This window comes from Centruroides sculpturatus, unplaced genomic scaffold, assembly GCF_000671375.1.
Source record: "Centruroides sculpturatus isolate CEXI.00-Female unplaced genomic scaffold, Cexi_2.0 scaffold42, whole genome shotgun sequence".
Lineage (NCBI taxonomy): Eukaryota > Metazoa > Arthropoda > Arachnida > Scorpiones > Buthidae > Centruroides > Centruroides sculpturatus.
The window spans coordinates 1,366,875-1,384,478 of NW_019384399.1; the positions used below are offsets into that span (position 1 = coordinate 1,366,875).

Genomic DNA, 17,604 nt, shown 5'->3' on the forward strand with positions numbered 1-17,604 from the left:
TAAATTCCTTCTCTCAACTCATTGTTGATCTATTCTTTTCATGTTTATTTTGGGATGACCTCTTCCCTTTCCAGACAATAATCATTCTAATTCTTCTTCAATTATCATTTACTCTCCTCAAGCAACATTCTGCAATTATGGCCAAACTATATCATTCTCCCTTTCAATATACAATTCTCATAAAGCACAGATTTTATACATAGAATATTCACTACAGTTTTGAATATGTGATCAGATATTTAAGTATTTTTATTGAGATTAATACGAAGTATTCAAAGCTGAATTCTGTCAACATCAATGTTTTTTGTTTAGTGATTTATCGTCACTACAAATTATAAATCTATTTTTCTTGTCAAATGCACAGAGCAACCAGAATAAAAGATGTGGGATTATTGAAGGAATAAGTATGGTCAGTTCACACATTTCTTGCTGAATGATAGGGGGCAAGTTTGGCATTGTAAGAGGTGTAACTCATCAATCATCCGAATATTTTCAAGCACTAAGAAAAGCTAATTCAATCTGACATTCAAGAACACTTAACCTACTTACCCATATATCAGCCTCTGCATTGCCCGTTTCTTTCGCAGAATTGACCAATTCATCGAAAGAAATAGTACAATTTGCAACGAAATCGTCGGGAGGTATAGCGGCATCATGAAAGACAGTCAATCCTAAGAGTTGGGCATTGTGCACTTCGGAAGTAAAATATTCGTTCCAGATCGGCTTAGAAGTTTTCTGCTTAGTCGAAGATCGATCAATATGAATTTCATCGACGTCGATAGATACATAAGGGTCAATTAACATCTGTTGTTGTTTGCCAACGACATTTGCATGTCGCGTTGAAAATTCGGTTGGACGTAAATCAACAGCTTCACATATCTTCAGTTTCACGGTACCGGTGAAATTTGGCATTTTGATCGCTCACTTAGTTCCGTGACCGATCATGATAGATGTGCATCGACGCTTCTTTATTAACGCACTTCTTTTCCCATTTATTTCCGATCGCCGATGTTTTCTTTCATTTTCGATCAACTAAATGTCGATAAAGACAGCCCATAATCCATTGCGGAAACATCGGGAAGAAAGATGAATACGTCCTCTAACGGAATGATTTGTTAACTTTTTTAATCAAGAATTTATTTTAAAACGAAAATGAACAGTGATTTTATTATTTTTAATATTTACGAATTTTTATAATGATTAATCATTATATAACTTTTTATTTTGAATAAATAAAAATGATCCCTTCTGTAACCAATATTCTGTTTTGCTTGACTATAATGACTATTCAGAAGAGATGGAAATGATTTGACATTTTTATTCCATATTAACGAAATTTAATGTAATATGAATGGAGTATTTTGCAACGAGCGAACATTGCAAAATTACGAATACAAATAATGCATGAGAAACCATTAAAATGATCGGAGCAATCCGCATTAAATCAGGTATACAATGAAACTTAAAAATTAGACGTACAGTACTGTACAGTACATTTTTCGCAGTTTATATCAAAAATTAATAATTATTAGGTATGCCTAATACTGTAGCACGTTTTTCGTTAATTGATTATTGTTTTGTTCCTAAAAACATATCAAAATTGTTTTCTCAGTTTTTCAGACCAAGATACTGATTTATATATTGTCAAGATCCTTTTACGTTTTTTTGTTAATTATTTGCTTGTATGCTTTTATTTTTGTTACGGAATATTCCCATAAGTATTATTTTCGGGGCATTAAGTACATAAATTATGCCATAATATGTCGCGCACTCAGGATTTAATTTTGGGGAGAGCCGAGTTGAATGGATGAGAAAATTTTTAATACGAATTCAATGAAATTTCCATCTTATGTGATCGCTAATTCATAATTAGTATAGAAATAGAAGACACGACACAATATAAATAAAAAAATAAATTTTAGTTACTAAACAATTTTCTAAACATTTTTTAATTTGCTTTTCTTTTTCTTTGGCGGGTGCTAGAGCCCCTTGGCCCTCCTCTGGATGCCCCCACTGTAATTAATTAGTTCGTTCTTTAAATTTCGCTTTAGTATTTTATAGAAATTCTTTTTAGTCTGAAGTATGCGTTAGAGCAATGAAGTTTTTTTTTTTTTTTTTGAACTAATGTCGCCTACAATTTTTGCTGAACACCAACGAGCCAACGTTACATCAAAGATAATCTTAGATGTATAAATGAAAATTCAAAATTGAATATCTGAATTTTTTCTATATAGTTGGATTGGATTAATCAGATAAGGCAATGCAGCACGTGGGCGATCTGCCAAGAACTTTTACAGAAACTTGTATCTTTTTTTAAAGGTTAGACAGTTTGGAATATTTAGAAGTTGAAGAAAACGCGAAAAGTTCTATGCGGCCAGCCTGACAATGAGGAGCGAACCCACNATGTTTATTGTTTTAAATAGACTTGTCATATTAATTAATATATATTCATTACACTGTCATCAATTTGTAAGCAAGATTTAGCTACTTTGCATTTTGTTAAGTCATTTTTCACTTTCTCTTGCACAAAGTTTAAGTTACAATGACTAAGACAATTACAGTATTACTATAAAAATGTTTCCCATTTATTTCAGAAAAATTTCATCATTTTATAAACAGCTAAATAAGTATTTTATTAAAAATTGTTTGTATTGTTAAATTGTATATCATATTCTTGTTATAATAGTATTAGCTATTTCAATATTAAAAACTTTAAATTTTTGCTTCTATTTTAAAAGACAAACCTTACTAGTTTATAAATATAATCTAAAAAAAGTTCTTAAATGGTCTTTGTTGAAAAGTTGAAACAAAAATGTTTTGTCAGAACTAAAAAATACTGAAAAATTTTTAATGAAAGTTAAATCTATTACAAATTTTTTATAAAATGTATCAGAAATGTGAAAATCCTTAAATCTTAACATCAACTTTACGTAATGATTTTCATATTACTTAAAGATTACTCCAAAAAATTTGGATAAAAGATAATATACTGTACTGTTTTCTGATATGTTAATTTCAACAAAATGCTTTTATAGTGACTTTAAAAAAATGGAAACAGAACTACAAAATGAAATGGTTCCATTAATTAAATATTCTTTCAAAAGATAATTGAAATTTAAAAATGAAGCATGTCAATTCTCAATAAAAAAATATTTCATGAGAAAATTTCATATGAAACAGTACTCCAATAAATTTTTTTCTCATAGCTAACCAAAAATATTTATCCTTCCTGTAATAATCTTCCATTAGAATTGCCATTACTAATATATTGCTAAGTTAATGATGGTAATTCTGATGAAAATAGAAAGTAGTTATTAGACAATAATTTAATAAATTATTATTATAATAAAAATATAACAAATATTTGCTTTGTTGGAACACACTGTAAATATCAGTTTTCCTGAGCACAAAAGTGCTCAACAACAAAGCTACAATAATGCAATTTTTGTTACATTTTAAAGGAATTTGGGGTTATTTTTTATTATTTATTTTAATAATAAATTTTGTAAACAAATATCTCATACAGATTAATAAACAATGATTTATCAACTATTTACATATATACTCTTTATAGACTGATCTTTCCCAAACTTTTCTAGCTTGTTCACCTGTGATAATTCCTATTGTAATTAGCATCTCATCCCATAAATTGCATAGTAATTATAAAGAATATTACTATTTATATTTTCTTAGCATAAGGTTGCTGTTGAGAACAAATCATACAGGAACACTTTTAATGGAAAAAGGTCAGTTTATCGTTCACTAATTGTTCTGGAAAAACATTCAGTGAACAACAGAGAATACTCACATCTTTTTAACCTCTCCTATCTGGTCTATGTTTTTTGTACATTTCATTGGAATTATTTCACACCCTACAGCACATGTAGTTATACTGTTCAAAAGTGTATTGAGCTCTACCTCAATTTTCTCCCCTTTTTTAATCTATGGCTTCTCACGAGTCATGTTATCCTAACCGTCATCATAATATCAGGACTGAAGAGGGGCATTGAACCCGAAATGCATATCCTTTCCTATCAATAAACCGACCTTTTTCCACTAAAAGTGTTCCTGTGTGATTTGTTCTCAATGGCAACCTTATGCTAAGAAAATACATATAGTAAAGAGAACAGAAAGCAACAAAGTTCTAATATTACTATTGTCGTTTAAATGAAATATCTTAAAACATACAATTTATTTTTATTAAAAATTTATTCTTTTAACAAAAACACTTTACTAGAGCCATCAGACATAAACAACACAAAATGACAAGCCATTCCTCAAGAACTTTTGAATATTGAAAACACTCATCTTTAGTAAGACATCTACAATCAAACACAGATGCATAGAAGTTATTATCCTTTTCTATTTCATATTCTAATTTTTAGGTTTACAATGGACTGATATTTTTTTCCTAATGAATTAGTACCAGGCTGTGGATTAAAATGCTTGGAAAATGCAGGTATAATAATAACAGAAAAATATAGTGAAACCAGTGCTTTTTTTGGGGGAAAAAAATNTAAAGTTTTAAATACTGTATATTTAAGTTTTTGATAGTTAACAAACTTTTGTAACTACTGTAAATTTTGATTATTGATTGTGTCACTTTGCAAAATATTTTCTATATAACTATTTCCTATATTAAATCACTGTTTTGACTTTGTTTTCATGTTAACAGTTACTCTCATTGAAATCCATCTTAAATAAAAAAAATGTTCATTTATGATATTATATTTAACATAACCCTATTGGTCTTCCATTTCATGTGTCTAATTTAAATTCTTTATATTCCTTCCAGCATTTCTTATATTTTAAAAAATGAATCCAGCTAATTTATCATAAGAATAAAGTATTTTTGTTAAATTAATTTAACAAAATATAATTTCCAAGTATTTTCAAGCCTTTCAGTTCATCATTGCAGATACAAATTACAGAAGAAATTTTGTAAACAATAGATAGAATACTGTCCCCAGACAGAAACCTGGTGATGGGCCAATAGACTTGAAAGCACTTGAAAACTTAGGTTAACATTCTCAAGATCTTCAATAAAGCAGGAAATAGTAAACTTACAATGATTGAAGAAACAAGTTTTTAGTTAACAGAATATAAATTAAAACAAATAACTGTTATTAAAATATTTAATTTAGACATCCAATTTGAAAAAGTATATATGTATATATGTTTGTCTTACTTTATTTGAGAAATAAGATTAACACTGAATTGTTTATGTGATAATGATAACAAAGAAATTATAAGCATATTTTTTTGTAGATTAAACATTTAAACCTTTTAAGATCATATATCAAAGATATTTAAAATTTATTAAATCTTGTTTGCTTATCTTGTATACTTTCTGAACTTAATTTTAAATATATGTGCTTTATTATTATTACTGATACATATTACCTAGAAAAATTTTAATGTTTTAAAAAATTATTTTATTCTCTAAACCAAAAAACTGATTTTTTTAATAGATTTAATAAACTGTTTTTGAAACTGAATCCTGCCAATGAAATTTAAGATTTTATGAAAATTTCCAAAAAATATAAATGATAAAGCACTTTCAATATTATTTTAAACAGTTTTAAAATTTATTCAAAAAACTTAATTTTTATATCCTACTTATATATATAAAATATATTGTTTAAATATAAATAAAAACAATATTCCAACAATATTTGTTATAAAATATTCATATCAAATGCTTTATATTATGGAAACTGATTTGTATGTTTTATAATCTACTTTTCTTACGAATAAATTTATCATGAATTTTCTTAAAGTTTATCAAATTATAAATATTGCTGCAAACTATTGTATTTCAAAGTTTGAAATACCAAATCATACCTAAGGAAGAAAAGCTTTCAAATGACATCAATAAAATTTAAAAAATTATTAGATTACTCCTATTTTAATAAATTTCTTTATCCAGTTACTTAATTTATACTTTAATGAAAATTAGAATGGATAATTTATAATCTAAATCTTATATTTCTTATTACTATATATGACCTCTATATAGCTGAGTGACATTTAGTAATTCCAAGATTTTAAAAATGAGAAAACAAATGTTAATGTAAGTTTGGAATATATAATTATAAAAATATATTTTAATTTCTATATAAAATTTCAGTAAATTTATATTACACTTTGTCTGTTCTCTCATGTACAAAGAAAATGATATTACTAAAAAGGAGAAATACAAACAAAAAAAATCTACTTGAATTAATACAAAACATTCTAACTGATATTGACTAAATGAAATTATATAAATTAACAGAAGAATCAAATATTGATTCTTTAAAAGTATACCTATTCTAATAAATAAGCACTAAAAAATCTACAATGAAAAATACTATTCATTCAATAAGAACATCAATTTTGTATATGTTGTATATTACATGCAATCTATTATTTTCTCATATTTTAAATAACTGTTCAAGTTGTGAAATCCTTAAAAATACTGTATTCAGATATAGGTAATTGCACTAATGTAATAGGAGAAATAAAGATAACAATTAATGAGTCTGATGAGTCATTTGTATATGTGCAACAAAATAGAAAATTAATATATAACAATAAATGACATTCTTATTAGAATTTCATTTATTCCATATTCTGAATTTAAGCAGAAATATATTTTTAAAAGTTGTTCATATAGTAAAAGATATTCCAATAAAGGTACAGTTATGCTATAAATAGAAGTGTTATGTAATTTATAGCAAACTGTTGTAAATCTCAAAATGTAATACAATACAATTCTATTAAAAAACAAATAAATTTTAAATAAGATTATCTTTTCTGATATAATTATATGATAAAAACAAAAAATTACAGTACTAAAATAATAGAATTAGTTAATCATATTCTTGTATTTATTTTGGCTAATTCAGTGTATTTATATTATTTATTATTGTTGTTAATTTTCCTTATTTTTAACCATTGAAAATTCTAATCTATTTTTCTTTACAATCAAATAAGTTCTAGTAATTAAAATTATTGATAAATCATTAATCAACTCTCATCTACATTGCTGAAAATTCTAATATTAAAAATGTTTTCATTATTAATAAATTTTCATTGTAACTATTGCTATTTTAATGTCAATTGTTCATTTCTTGTTTCCTTCATTCAAATAATCACATTTTGGTTAAGCTTCATAGTGATTAAGATAACTAAGCTAACTTGTTATACAAATTATTCATTATATCAAATTTTTTCTTAAATTAAATGTCTTAATAAAAAAAAATAAATTTATAATCTCTTATATGTTACTGAATCTAATATGTACTTAATAATCTTACAAGTTTCATCAAATGATACAAATCTTGATAAGACAACTTTATCATATCTGCAATTTTTTGATAACTATAAATACATATGAAACTTGTGTTATATATTACTTCAAAACAATGTTCATTCCTTACATTATACAAATACTACATAATTCCCAAGACAATTAATTTTTGCATTATTTATTTAATTATTAATAGATTAATTTTTTCAATTCTAAGTCTGATTTTCTATTCTTTAAATTCCTTCTCTCAACTCATTGTTGATCTATTCTTTTCATGTTTATTTTGGGATGACCTCTTCCCTTTCCAGACAATAATCATTCTAATTCTTCTTCAATTATCATTTACTCTCCTCAAGCAACATTCTGCAATTATGGCCAAACTATATCATTCTCCCTTTCAATATACAATTCTCATAAAGCACAGATTTTATACATAGAATATTCACTACAGTTTTGAATATGTGATCAGATATTTAAGTATTTTTATTGAGATTAATACGAAGTATTCAAAGCTGAATTCTGTCAACATCAATGTTTTTTGTTTAGTGATTTATCGTCACTACAAATTATAAATCTATTTTTCTTGTCAAATGCACAGAGCAACCAGAATAAAAGATGTGGGATTATTGAAGGAATAAGTATGGTCAGTTCACACATTTCTTGCTGAATGATAGGGGGCAAGTTTGGCATTGTAAGAGGTGTAACTCATCAATCATCCGAATATTTTCAAGCACTAAGAAAAGCTAATTCAATCTGACATTCAAGAACACTTAACCTACTTACCCATATATCGGCCTCTGCATTGCCCGTTTCTTTCGCAGAATTGACCAATTCATCGAAAGAAATAGTACAATTTGCAACGAAATCGTCGGGAGGTATAGCGGCATCATGAAAGACAGTCAATCCTAAGAGTTGGGCATTGTGCACTTCGGAAGTAAAATATTCGTTCCAGATCGGCTTAGAAGTTTTCTGCTTAGTCGAAGATCGATCAATATGAATTTCATCGACGTCGATAGATACATAAGGGTCAATTAACATCTGTTGTTGTTTGCCAACGACATTTGCATGTCGCGTTGAAAATTCGGTTGGACGTAAATCAACAGCTTCACATATCTTCAGTTTCACGGTACCGGTGAAATTTGGCATTTTGATCGCTCACTTAGTTCCGTGACCGATCATGATAGATGTGCATCGACGCTTCTTTATTAACGCACTTCTTTTCCCATTTATTTCCGATCGCCGATGTTTTCTTTCATTTTCGATCAACTAAATGTCGATAAAGACAGCCCATAATCCATTGCGGAAACATCGGGAAGAAAGATGAATACGTCCTCTAACGGAATGATTTGTTAACTTTTTTAATCAAGAATTTATTTTAAAACGAAAATGAACAGTGATTTTATTATTTTTAATATTTACGAATTTTTATAATGATTAATCATTATATAACTTTTTATTTTGAATAAATAAAAATGATCCCTTCTGTAACCAATATTCTGTTTTGCTNTTCTGGAGTATCCAGAACTAATTTAAGTACAGAATTCTTTTATAATTAATTTTATATCGTCAATTTGTTATTTAAACATCACATTATTACTTTAAACAAGATACTAGTAATAATCCAAAACTAGTATTAATTCTGTACAGAATACAACTGGATAATCTTATAATATAGTACAGGAAATTCTTGTTAATTTAACTCAGTTCAAAATTCAGATATTTCAAAATTTGGAGGGAAAAGTCTGTCCGAACTGTGATATGCACATGTTAACTTGTTTAGATTAAAGTACCTCCGTACCATAACAAAACAATAGATCAAAAACAACTCTAATCTGGTCAATATGGCTTTATTTTTACAGTAACACATTTTCGGGCGTCATCTTATATATAGACTACCCTTTTTTCTCTTATCTCATAAAATATGGTTGAGTTTCAGGATTGCAAGATTGGGCTACAAATAACAGATTCAGATATCTGTAGAGCTCTAGGCAACTTATTACTTTTTAGGTAACCTTACAAATAATTTGGGCTACATTTCAAGGAATTCTGCTTTACTTTTTATAAAACCTATCTGGCAACCTGTGATTGCACACATGCTGTTTACCTGCAGTTTATTTATATTACTATTATTAATTAATGAAAAAAGCATTCTGTATATGTATGAGATCATTCAAATGAAACCTGACCAATGACTTTATTTAGTAGGTATAGTACATTACATTAAAAGTAATCCTCCTGATGAGTAAAGCACTTGTCCCACTATGATACCAGATGTTGGTTTCCTTGCTCATAGAATGCAGGGGTTGATGTCTGCACCATTCTCAAACTGCATCTTCCACTTCAGCATCCGATTGAAACTTACGCCTTTTCAGGTGCCTCTTAAGCTGGTTGAAAACATGGAATTCACACAGAGACAAATCAGGACTGTATGCAGGATACTGGAGTGTTTTCCACTTGAATTTCACAAAGGATTCCTGCACAATGTGTACGGTGTGAGGACAGACATGATGAAAGACAACGACCCTTGCATAAACAGACCAGGCGGCTTGGACTTGACAAAAGTTTGCAGAGAATTTAAAGTTTCTATCTACTGATCATCATTTATGGTGATTCCACAGGAGGTAAACTCCATCAGCTCAATTGTTGACTCATCCATGCTTGAAAGTTTGGTAGATTATCTGTCTGACGTGCTAAACAAATGCAGTTTGTAGGCTCACATAACACTTCAGCGTGAACCTACAGTGTTTCCATCTACATTTCAAATGGCGAATGATTCACTACACACATTCCACACTTTGATGTATCCATTGGTTGGGTTTCATTTCAATGAACCTCATAGCTGTATTCTGTTTGCTTAATAAATTACATCAGTTACATGGCATTTGCAGTATTGAACAGAACTATGTAAATCTCAGATAATTCAAAACTCAATAATTTGAAGACACAATTATTTTGTTCCTTGACTTTTGAACTCTCTCTCTCTCATATATATATATATATATATGTATATATTATATATGCATACAAATTATGAAGTGTAAGCCCTATATTTCTTTAATTATAAAATGTTCTTCTATTACTGAAATTTACCTTAAGAGCTCTTTAGATAAATTTTTTTTTAATACAGAAGTAATTCATTGTCATTTATCAATATTTATTTATCTAAAAATCTTTAGTATTATTTAACTCAAAAGAAAATGGCTCCAAATCTCAAATAATTAATAATTATTTAAATTATAGAAAAAGTTAAAGAATTTTTAAAGAAATGAATATATTAGTCACAATAATAAAATTGTAAAAAAATAACAATTATACTAAAAAAAATTATTCTTAATTGTAATTAATATTTCAAAAATCAATTTATGAATTAAATTATTTTTTACATAACTTTATAATTTAAATTAATAAAAAAAACCATTAGAGCTAGTCCTTCCTCTGTTCCTAAATCTATCTAGGAGTAGGATTGTTTGGAAGACTAAAATAATAAAATTGTATAAAATAAGACAATTTTATTCCATTTAAATAAGCCAAGAGATGAAGATAATGATTATGAATAAAGAAAATTATTTATACATCAAATATCTCTCACGATTAAATTCAAGTACTCAAAACTAGGAATATGTTAATTAAACACTATACAAATAACCAAAATCCAGTAAGAAGAAATTACAAAAAAGCAAAATTTTCAATCATGTTTAACAAGTATCATCCATTCCTAACTCTCTAATAGGGCTCAAAAACATTATCTACCCTCAATTTCTATCCAGTATTAACACTTGGGTCATAGGCATAGTGGAATCCAGAGTCATGCCTCTAGTTTAATTTAGGACAATGCCCATTAAACACAGTTGAAAACATTTGATTTCTTAAATTTCTTCTTGCTGGATATTGGTTATATATGAAGTGTTTATCTGTCATGATTTATATGCTTCTCCAATTTTTGAACATAATGCATTCCTAAAAATTTATACAAAAATTGAATGTCCAAGAAACAGTAGGATTATATTTTATAATGGGTGTTCTATTTCCAAAGAACTAAGAATGAAAATTATAAAATCTCTTATTCAGATAGAAAAGTTCAGAATAGAAAAGTTGTTTTTGTAGTGAATATAATGTAAGCCTAAAAACTTATTATTTAAAATGTTACAACTGTAGATTAAACAAAAAGCAGAGAATAAAATTAACTTTCACAAATGATTTTGCCATTACTGAAATCAAAACTGGTAGAAAATGTATGAGTTCAAAATATTTGTGCTTCAATTGAAAATATATGAAAATGTGAATTTGGCATATGAAAAATAATTTAGAGGTATCAACATGTTATGTACTAAAGTATGAGTTGTCCATAAGCCAAATATCTAAAAGTTGTCAACCACTTTTTACAAATGTCAAATTTCAGATAATCAATCATATCAACCAGATAATAAGTAAAATTTTAAAAATTATTAATATTTTGCAAAATATAAGTCATTAATTTATGTTTAATCATTATATCATAAGCATAATTTTACAATGATTAATCATCAATGTAAAAAATCAATAAATTTTAAAATAGTTTCATTATCTAGAACAGATTCATTTGATTAATTTACTTAATAATTAAAAGAAATCATAAACAAAAATAACATTTTTTGCCTGTTTTGAATAACCTTCAGGATATAAAGTTTTAAATACTGTATATTTAAGTTTTTGATAGTTAACAAACTTTTGTAACTACTGTAAATTTTGATTATTGATTGTGTCACTTTGCAAAATATTTTCTATATAACTATTTCCTATATTAAATCACTGTTTTGACTTTGTTTTCATGTTAACAGTTACTCTCATTGAAATCCATCTTAAATAAAAAAAATGTTCATTTATGATATTATATTTAACATAACCCTATTGGTCTTCCATTTCATGTGTCTAATTTAAATTCTTTNTTTACATAACTTTATAATTTAAATTAATAAAAAAAACCATTAGAGCTAGTCCTTCCTCTGTTCCTAAATCTATCTAGGAGTAGGATTGTTTGGAAGACTAAAATAATAAAATTGTATAAAATAAGACAATTTTATTCCATTTAAATAAGCCAAGAGATGAAGATAATGATTATGAATAAAGAAAATTATTTATACATCAAATATCTCTCACGATTAAATTCAAGTACTCAAAACTAAAAATATGTTAATTAAACACTATACAAATAACCAAAATCCAGTAAGAAGAAATTACAAAAAAGCAAAATTTTCAATCATGTTTAACAAGTATCATCCATTCCTAACTCTCTAATAGGGCTCAAAAACATTATCTACCCTCAACTTCTATCCAGTATTAACACTTGGGTCATAGGCATAGTGGAATCCAGTCATGCCTCTAGTTTAATTTAGGACAATGCCCATTAAACACGGTTGAAAACATTTGATTTCTTAAATTTCTTCTTGCTGGATATTGGTTATATATGAAGTGTTTATCTGTCATGATTTATATGCTTTTCCAATTTTAGTAATAGTCTCCAATTTTTGAACATAATGCATTCCTAAAAATTTATACAAAAATTGAATGTCCAAGAAACAGTAGGATTACATTTTATAATGGGTGTTCTATTTCCAAAGAACTAAGAATGAAAATTATAAAATCTCTTATTCAGATAGAAAAGTTTTACTATTTTTTTAGTGAATATAATGTAAGCCTAAAAACTTATTATTTAAAATGTTACAACTGTAGATTAAACAAAAAGCAGAGAATAAAATTAACTTTCACAAATGATTTTGCCATTACTGAAATCAAAACTGGTAGAATGAATCACTGTATGAGTTCAAAATATTTGTGCTTCAATTGAAAATATATGAAAATGTGAATTTGGCATATGAAAAATAATTTAGAGGTATCAACATGTTATGTACTAAAGTATGAGTTGTCCATAAGCCAAATATCTAAAAGTTGTCAACCACTTTTTACAAATGTCAAATTTCAGATAATCAATCATATCAACCAGATAATAAGTAAAATTTTAAAAATTATTAATATTTTGCAAAATATAAGTCATTAATTTATGTTTAATCATTATATCATAAGCATAATTTTACAATGATTAATCATCAATGTAAAAAATCAATAAATTTTAAAATAGTTTCATTATCTAGAACAGATTCATTTGATTAATTTACTTAATAATTAAAAGAAATCATAAACAAAAATAACATTTTTTGCCTGTTTTGAATAACCTTCAGGATATAAAGTTTTAAATACTGTATATTTAAGTTTTTGATAGTTAACAAACTTTTGTAACTACTGTAAATTTTGATTATTGATTGTGTCACTTTGCAAAATATTTTCTATATAACTATTTCCTATATTAAATCACTGTTTTGACTTTGTTTTCATGTTAACAGTTACTCTCATTGAAATCCATCTTAAATAAAAAAAATGTTCATTTATGATATTATATTTAACATAACCCTATTGGTCTTCCATTTCATGTGTCTAATTTAAATTCTTTATATTCCTTCCAGCATTTCTTATATTTTAAAAAATGAATCCAGCTAATTTATCATAAGAATAAAGTATTTTTGTTAAATTAATTTAACAAAATATAATTTCCAAGTATTTTCAAGCCTTTCAGTTCATCATTGCAGATACAAATTACAGAAGAAATTTTGTAAACAATAGATAGAATACTGTCCCCAGACAGAAACCTGGTGATGGGCCAATAGACTTGAAAGCACTTGAAAACTTAGGTTAACATTCTCAAGATCTTCAATAAAGCAGGAAATAGTAAACTTACAATGATTGAAGAAACAAGTTTTTAGTTAACAGAATATAAATTAAAACAAATAACTGTTATTAAAATATTTAATTTAGACATCCAATTTGAAAAAGTATATATGTATATATGTTTGTCTTACTTTATTTGAGAAATAAGATTAACACTGAATTGTTTATGTGATAATGATAACAAAGAAATTATAAGCATATTTTTTTGTAGATTAAACATTTAAACCTTTTAAGATCATATATCAAAGATATTTAAAATTTATTAAATCTTGTTTGCTTATCTTGTATACTTTCTGAACTTAATTTTAAATATATGTGCTTTATTATTATTACTGATACATATTACCTAGAAAAATTTTAATGTTTTAAAAAATTATTTTATTCTCTAAACCAAAAAACTGATTTTTTTAATAGATTTAATAAACTGTTTTTGAAACTGAATCCTGCCAATGAAATTTAAGATTTTATGAAAATTTCCAAAAAATATAAATGATAAAGCACTTTCAATATTATTTTAAACAGTTTTAAAATTTATTCAAAAAACTTAATTTTTATATCCTACTTATATATATAAAATATATTGTTTAAATATAAATAAAAACAATATTCCAACAATATTTGTTATAAAATATTCATATCAAATGCTTTATATTATGGAAACTGATTTGTATGTTTTATAATCTACTTTTCTTACGAATAAATTTATCATGAATTTTCTTAAAGTTTATCAAATTATAAATATTGCTGCAAACTATTGTATTTCAAAGTTTGAAATACCAAATCATACCTAAGGAAGAAAAGCTTTCAAATGACATCAATAAAATTTAAAAAATTATTAGATTACTCCTATTTTAATAAATTTCTTTATCCAGTTACTTAATTTATACTTTAATGAAAATTAGAATGGATAATTTATAATCTAAATCTTATATTTCTTATTACTATATATGACCTCTATATAGCTGAGTGACATTTAGTAATTCCAAGATTTTAAAAATGAGAAAACAAATGTTAATGTAAGTTTGGAATATATAATTATAAAAATATATTTTAATTTCTATATAAAATTTCAGTAAATTTATATTACACTTTGTCTGTTCTCTCATGTACAAAGAAAATGATATTACTAAAAAGGAGAAATACAAACAAAAAAAATCTACTTGAATTAATACAAAACATTCTAACTGATATTGACTAAATGAAATTATATAAATTAACAGAAGAATCAAATATTGATTCTTTAAAAGTATACCTATTCTAATAAATAAGCACTAAAAAATCTACAATGAAAAATACTATTCATTCAATAAGAACATCAATTTTGTATATGTTGTATATTACATGCAATCTATTATTTTCTCATATTTTAAATAACTGTTCAAGTTGTGAAATCCTTAAAAATACTGTATTCAGATATAGGTAATTGCAGTAATGTAATAGGAGAAATAAAGATAACAATTAATGAGTCTGATGAGTCATTTGTATATGTGCAACAAAATAGAAAATTAATATATAACAATAAATGACATTCTTATTAGAATTTCATTTATTCCATATTCTGAATTTAAGCAGAAATATATTTTTAAAAGTTGTTCATATAGTAAAAGATATTCCAATAAAGGTACAGTTATGCTATAAATAGAAGTGTTATGTAATTTATAGCAAACTGTTGTAAATCTCAAAATGTAATACAATACAATTCTATTAAAAAACAAATAAATTTTAAATAAGATTATCTTTTCTGATATAATTATATGATAAAAACAAAAAATTACAGTACTAAAATAATAGAATTAGTTAATCATATTCTTGTATTTATTTTGGCTAATTCAGTGTATTTATATTATTTATTATTGTTGTTAATTTTCCTTATTTTTAACCATTGAAAATTCTAATCTATTTTTCTTTACAATCAAATAAGTTCTAGTAATTAAAATTATTGATAAATCATTAATCAACTCTCATCTACATTGCTGAAAATTCTAATATTAAAAATGTTTTCATTATTAATAAATTTTCATTGTAACTATTGCTATTTTAATGTCAATTGTTCATTTCTTGTTTCCTTCATTCAAATAATCACATTTTGGTTAAGCTTCATAGTGATTAAGATAACTAAGCTAACTTGTTATACAAATTATTCATTATATCAAATTTTTTCTTAAATTAAATGTCTTAATAAAAAAAAATAAATTTATAATCTCTTATATGTTACTGAATCTAATATGTACTTAATAATCTTACAAGTTTCATCAAATGATACAAATCTTGATAAGACAACTTTATCATATCTGCAATTTTTTGATAACTATAAATACATATGAAACTTGTGTTATATATTACTTCAAAACAATGTTCATTCCTTACATTATACAAATACTACATAATTCCCAAGACAATTAATTTTTGCATTATTTATTTAATTATTAATAGATTAATTTTTTCAATTCTAAGTCTGATTTTCTATTCTTTAAATTCCTTCTCTCAACTCATTGTTGATCTATTCTTTTCATGTTTATTTTGGGATGACCTCTTCCCTTTCCAGACAATAATCATTCTAATTCTTCTTCAATTATCATTTACTCTCCTCAAGCAACATTCTGCAATTATGGCCAAACTATATCATTCTCCCTTTCAATATACAATTCTCATAAAGCACAGATTTTATACATAGAATATTCACTACAGTTTTGAATATGTGATCAGATATTTAAGTATTTTTATTGAGATTAATACGAAGTATTCAAAGCTGAATTCTGTCAACATCAATGTTTTTTGTTTAGTGATTTATCGTCACTACAAATTATAAATCTATTTTTCTTGTCAAATGCACAGAGCAACCAGAATAAAAGATGTGGGATTATTGAAGGAATAAGTATGGTCAGTTCACACATTTCTTGCTGAATGATAGGGGGCAAGTTTGGCATTGTAAGAGGTGTAACTCATCAATCATCCGAATATTTTCAAGCACTAAGAAAAGCTAATTCAATCTGACATTCAAGAACACTTAACCTACTTACCCATATATCAGCCTCTGCATTGCCCGTTTCTTTCGCAGAATTGACCAATTCATCGAAAGAAATAGTACAATTTGCAACGAAATCGTCGGGAGGTATAGCGGCATCATGAAAGACAGTCAATCCTAAGAGTTGGGCATTGTGCACTTCGGAAGTAAAATATTCGTTCCAGATCGGCTTAGAAGTTTTCTGCTTAGTCGAAGATCGATCAATATGAATTTCATCGACGTCGATAGATACATAAGGGTCAATTAACATCTGTTGTTGTTTGCCAACGACATTTGCATGTCGCGTTGAAAATTCGGTTGGACGTAAATCAACAGCTTCACATATCTTCAGTTTCACGGTACCGGTGAAATTTGGCATTTTGATCGCTCACTTAGTTCCGTGACCGATCATGATAGATGTGCATCGACGCTTCTTTATTAACGCACTTCTTTTCCCATTTATTTCCGATCGCCGATGTTTTCTTTCATTTTCGATCAACTAAATGTCGATAAAGACAGCCCATAATCCATTGCGGAAACATCGGGA

At 26.2% G+C, this 17,604-nt stretch overlaps 2 protein-coding genes across 5 annotated transcripts in view; both read right to left on the reverse strand.

Annotated features, from left to right (window-relative positions):
• Nucleotides 1-8,608, reverse strand: part of LOC111618600 (calcium-independent protein kinase C-like) — a 112,620-nt gene extending 104,012 nt beyond the window's left edge. For 2 of the 4 annotated variants that reach the window (XM_023360154.1, XM_023360155.1), the window contains exon 1: nucleotides 8,078-8,608. In XM_023360154.1, coding sequence (XP_023215922.1) covers nucleotides 8,078-8,440 — 363 coding nt within the window. In that variant the 5' untranslated portion in view covers nucleotides 8,441-8,608. Of the gene's footprint in view, nucleotides 1-549; nucleotides 1,084-8,077 lie in introns of those variants that run through there. The other 2 variants (XM_023360156.1, XM_023360152.1) reach the window with 1 other exon arrangement.
• A 7,366-nt stretch (nucleotides 8,609-15,974) lies between these two features.
• Nucleotides 15,975-17,604, reverse strand: LOC111618558 (calcium-independent protein kinase C-like). The gene has a single exon (XM_023360117.1). The coding sequence runs from the start codon at nucleotides 17,434-17,436 to the stop codon at nucleotides 17,017-17,019; it is 420 nt and encodes a 139-aa protein (XP_023215885.1). The 5' UTR covers nucleotides 17,437-17,604; the 3' UTR covers nucleotides 15,975-17,016.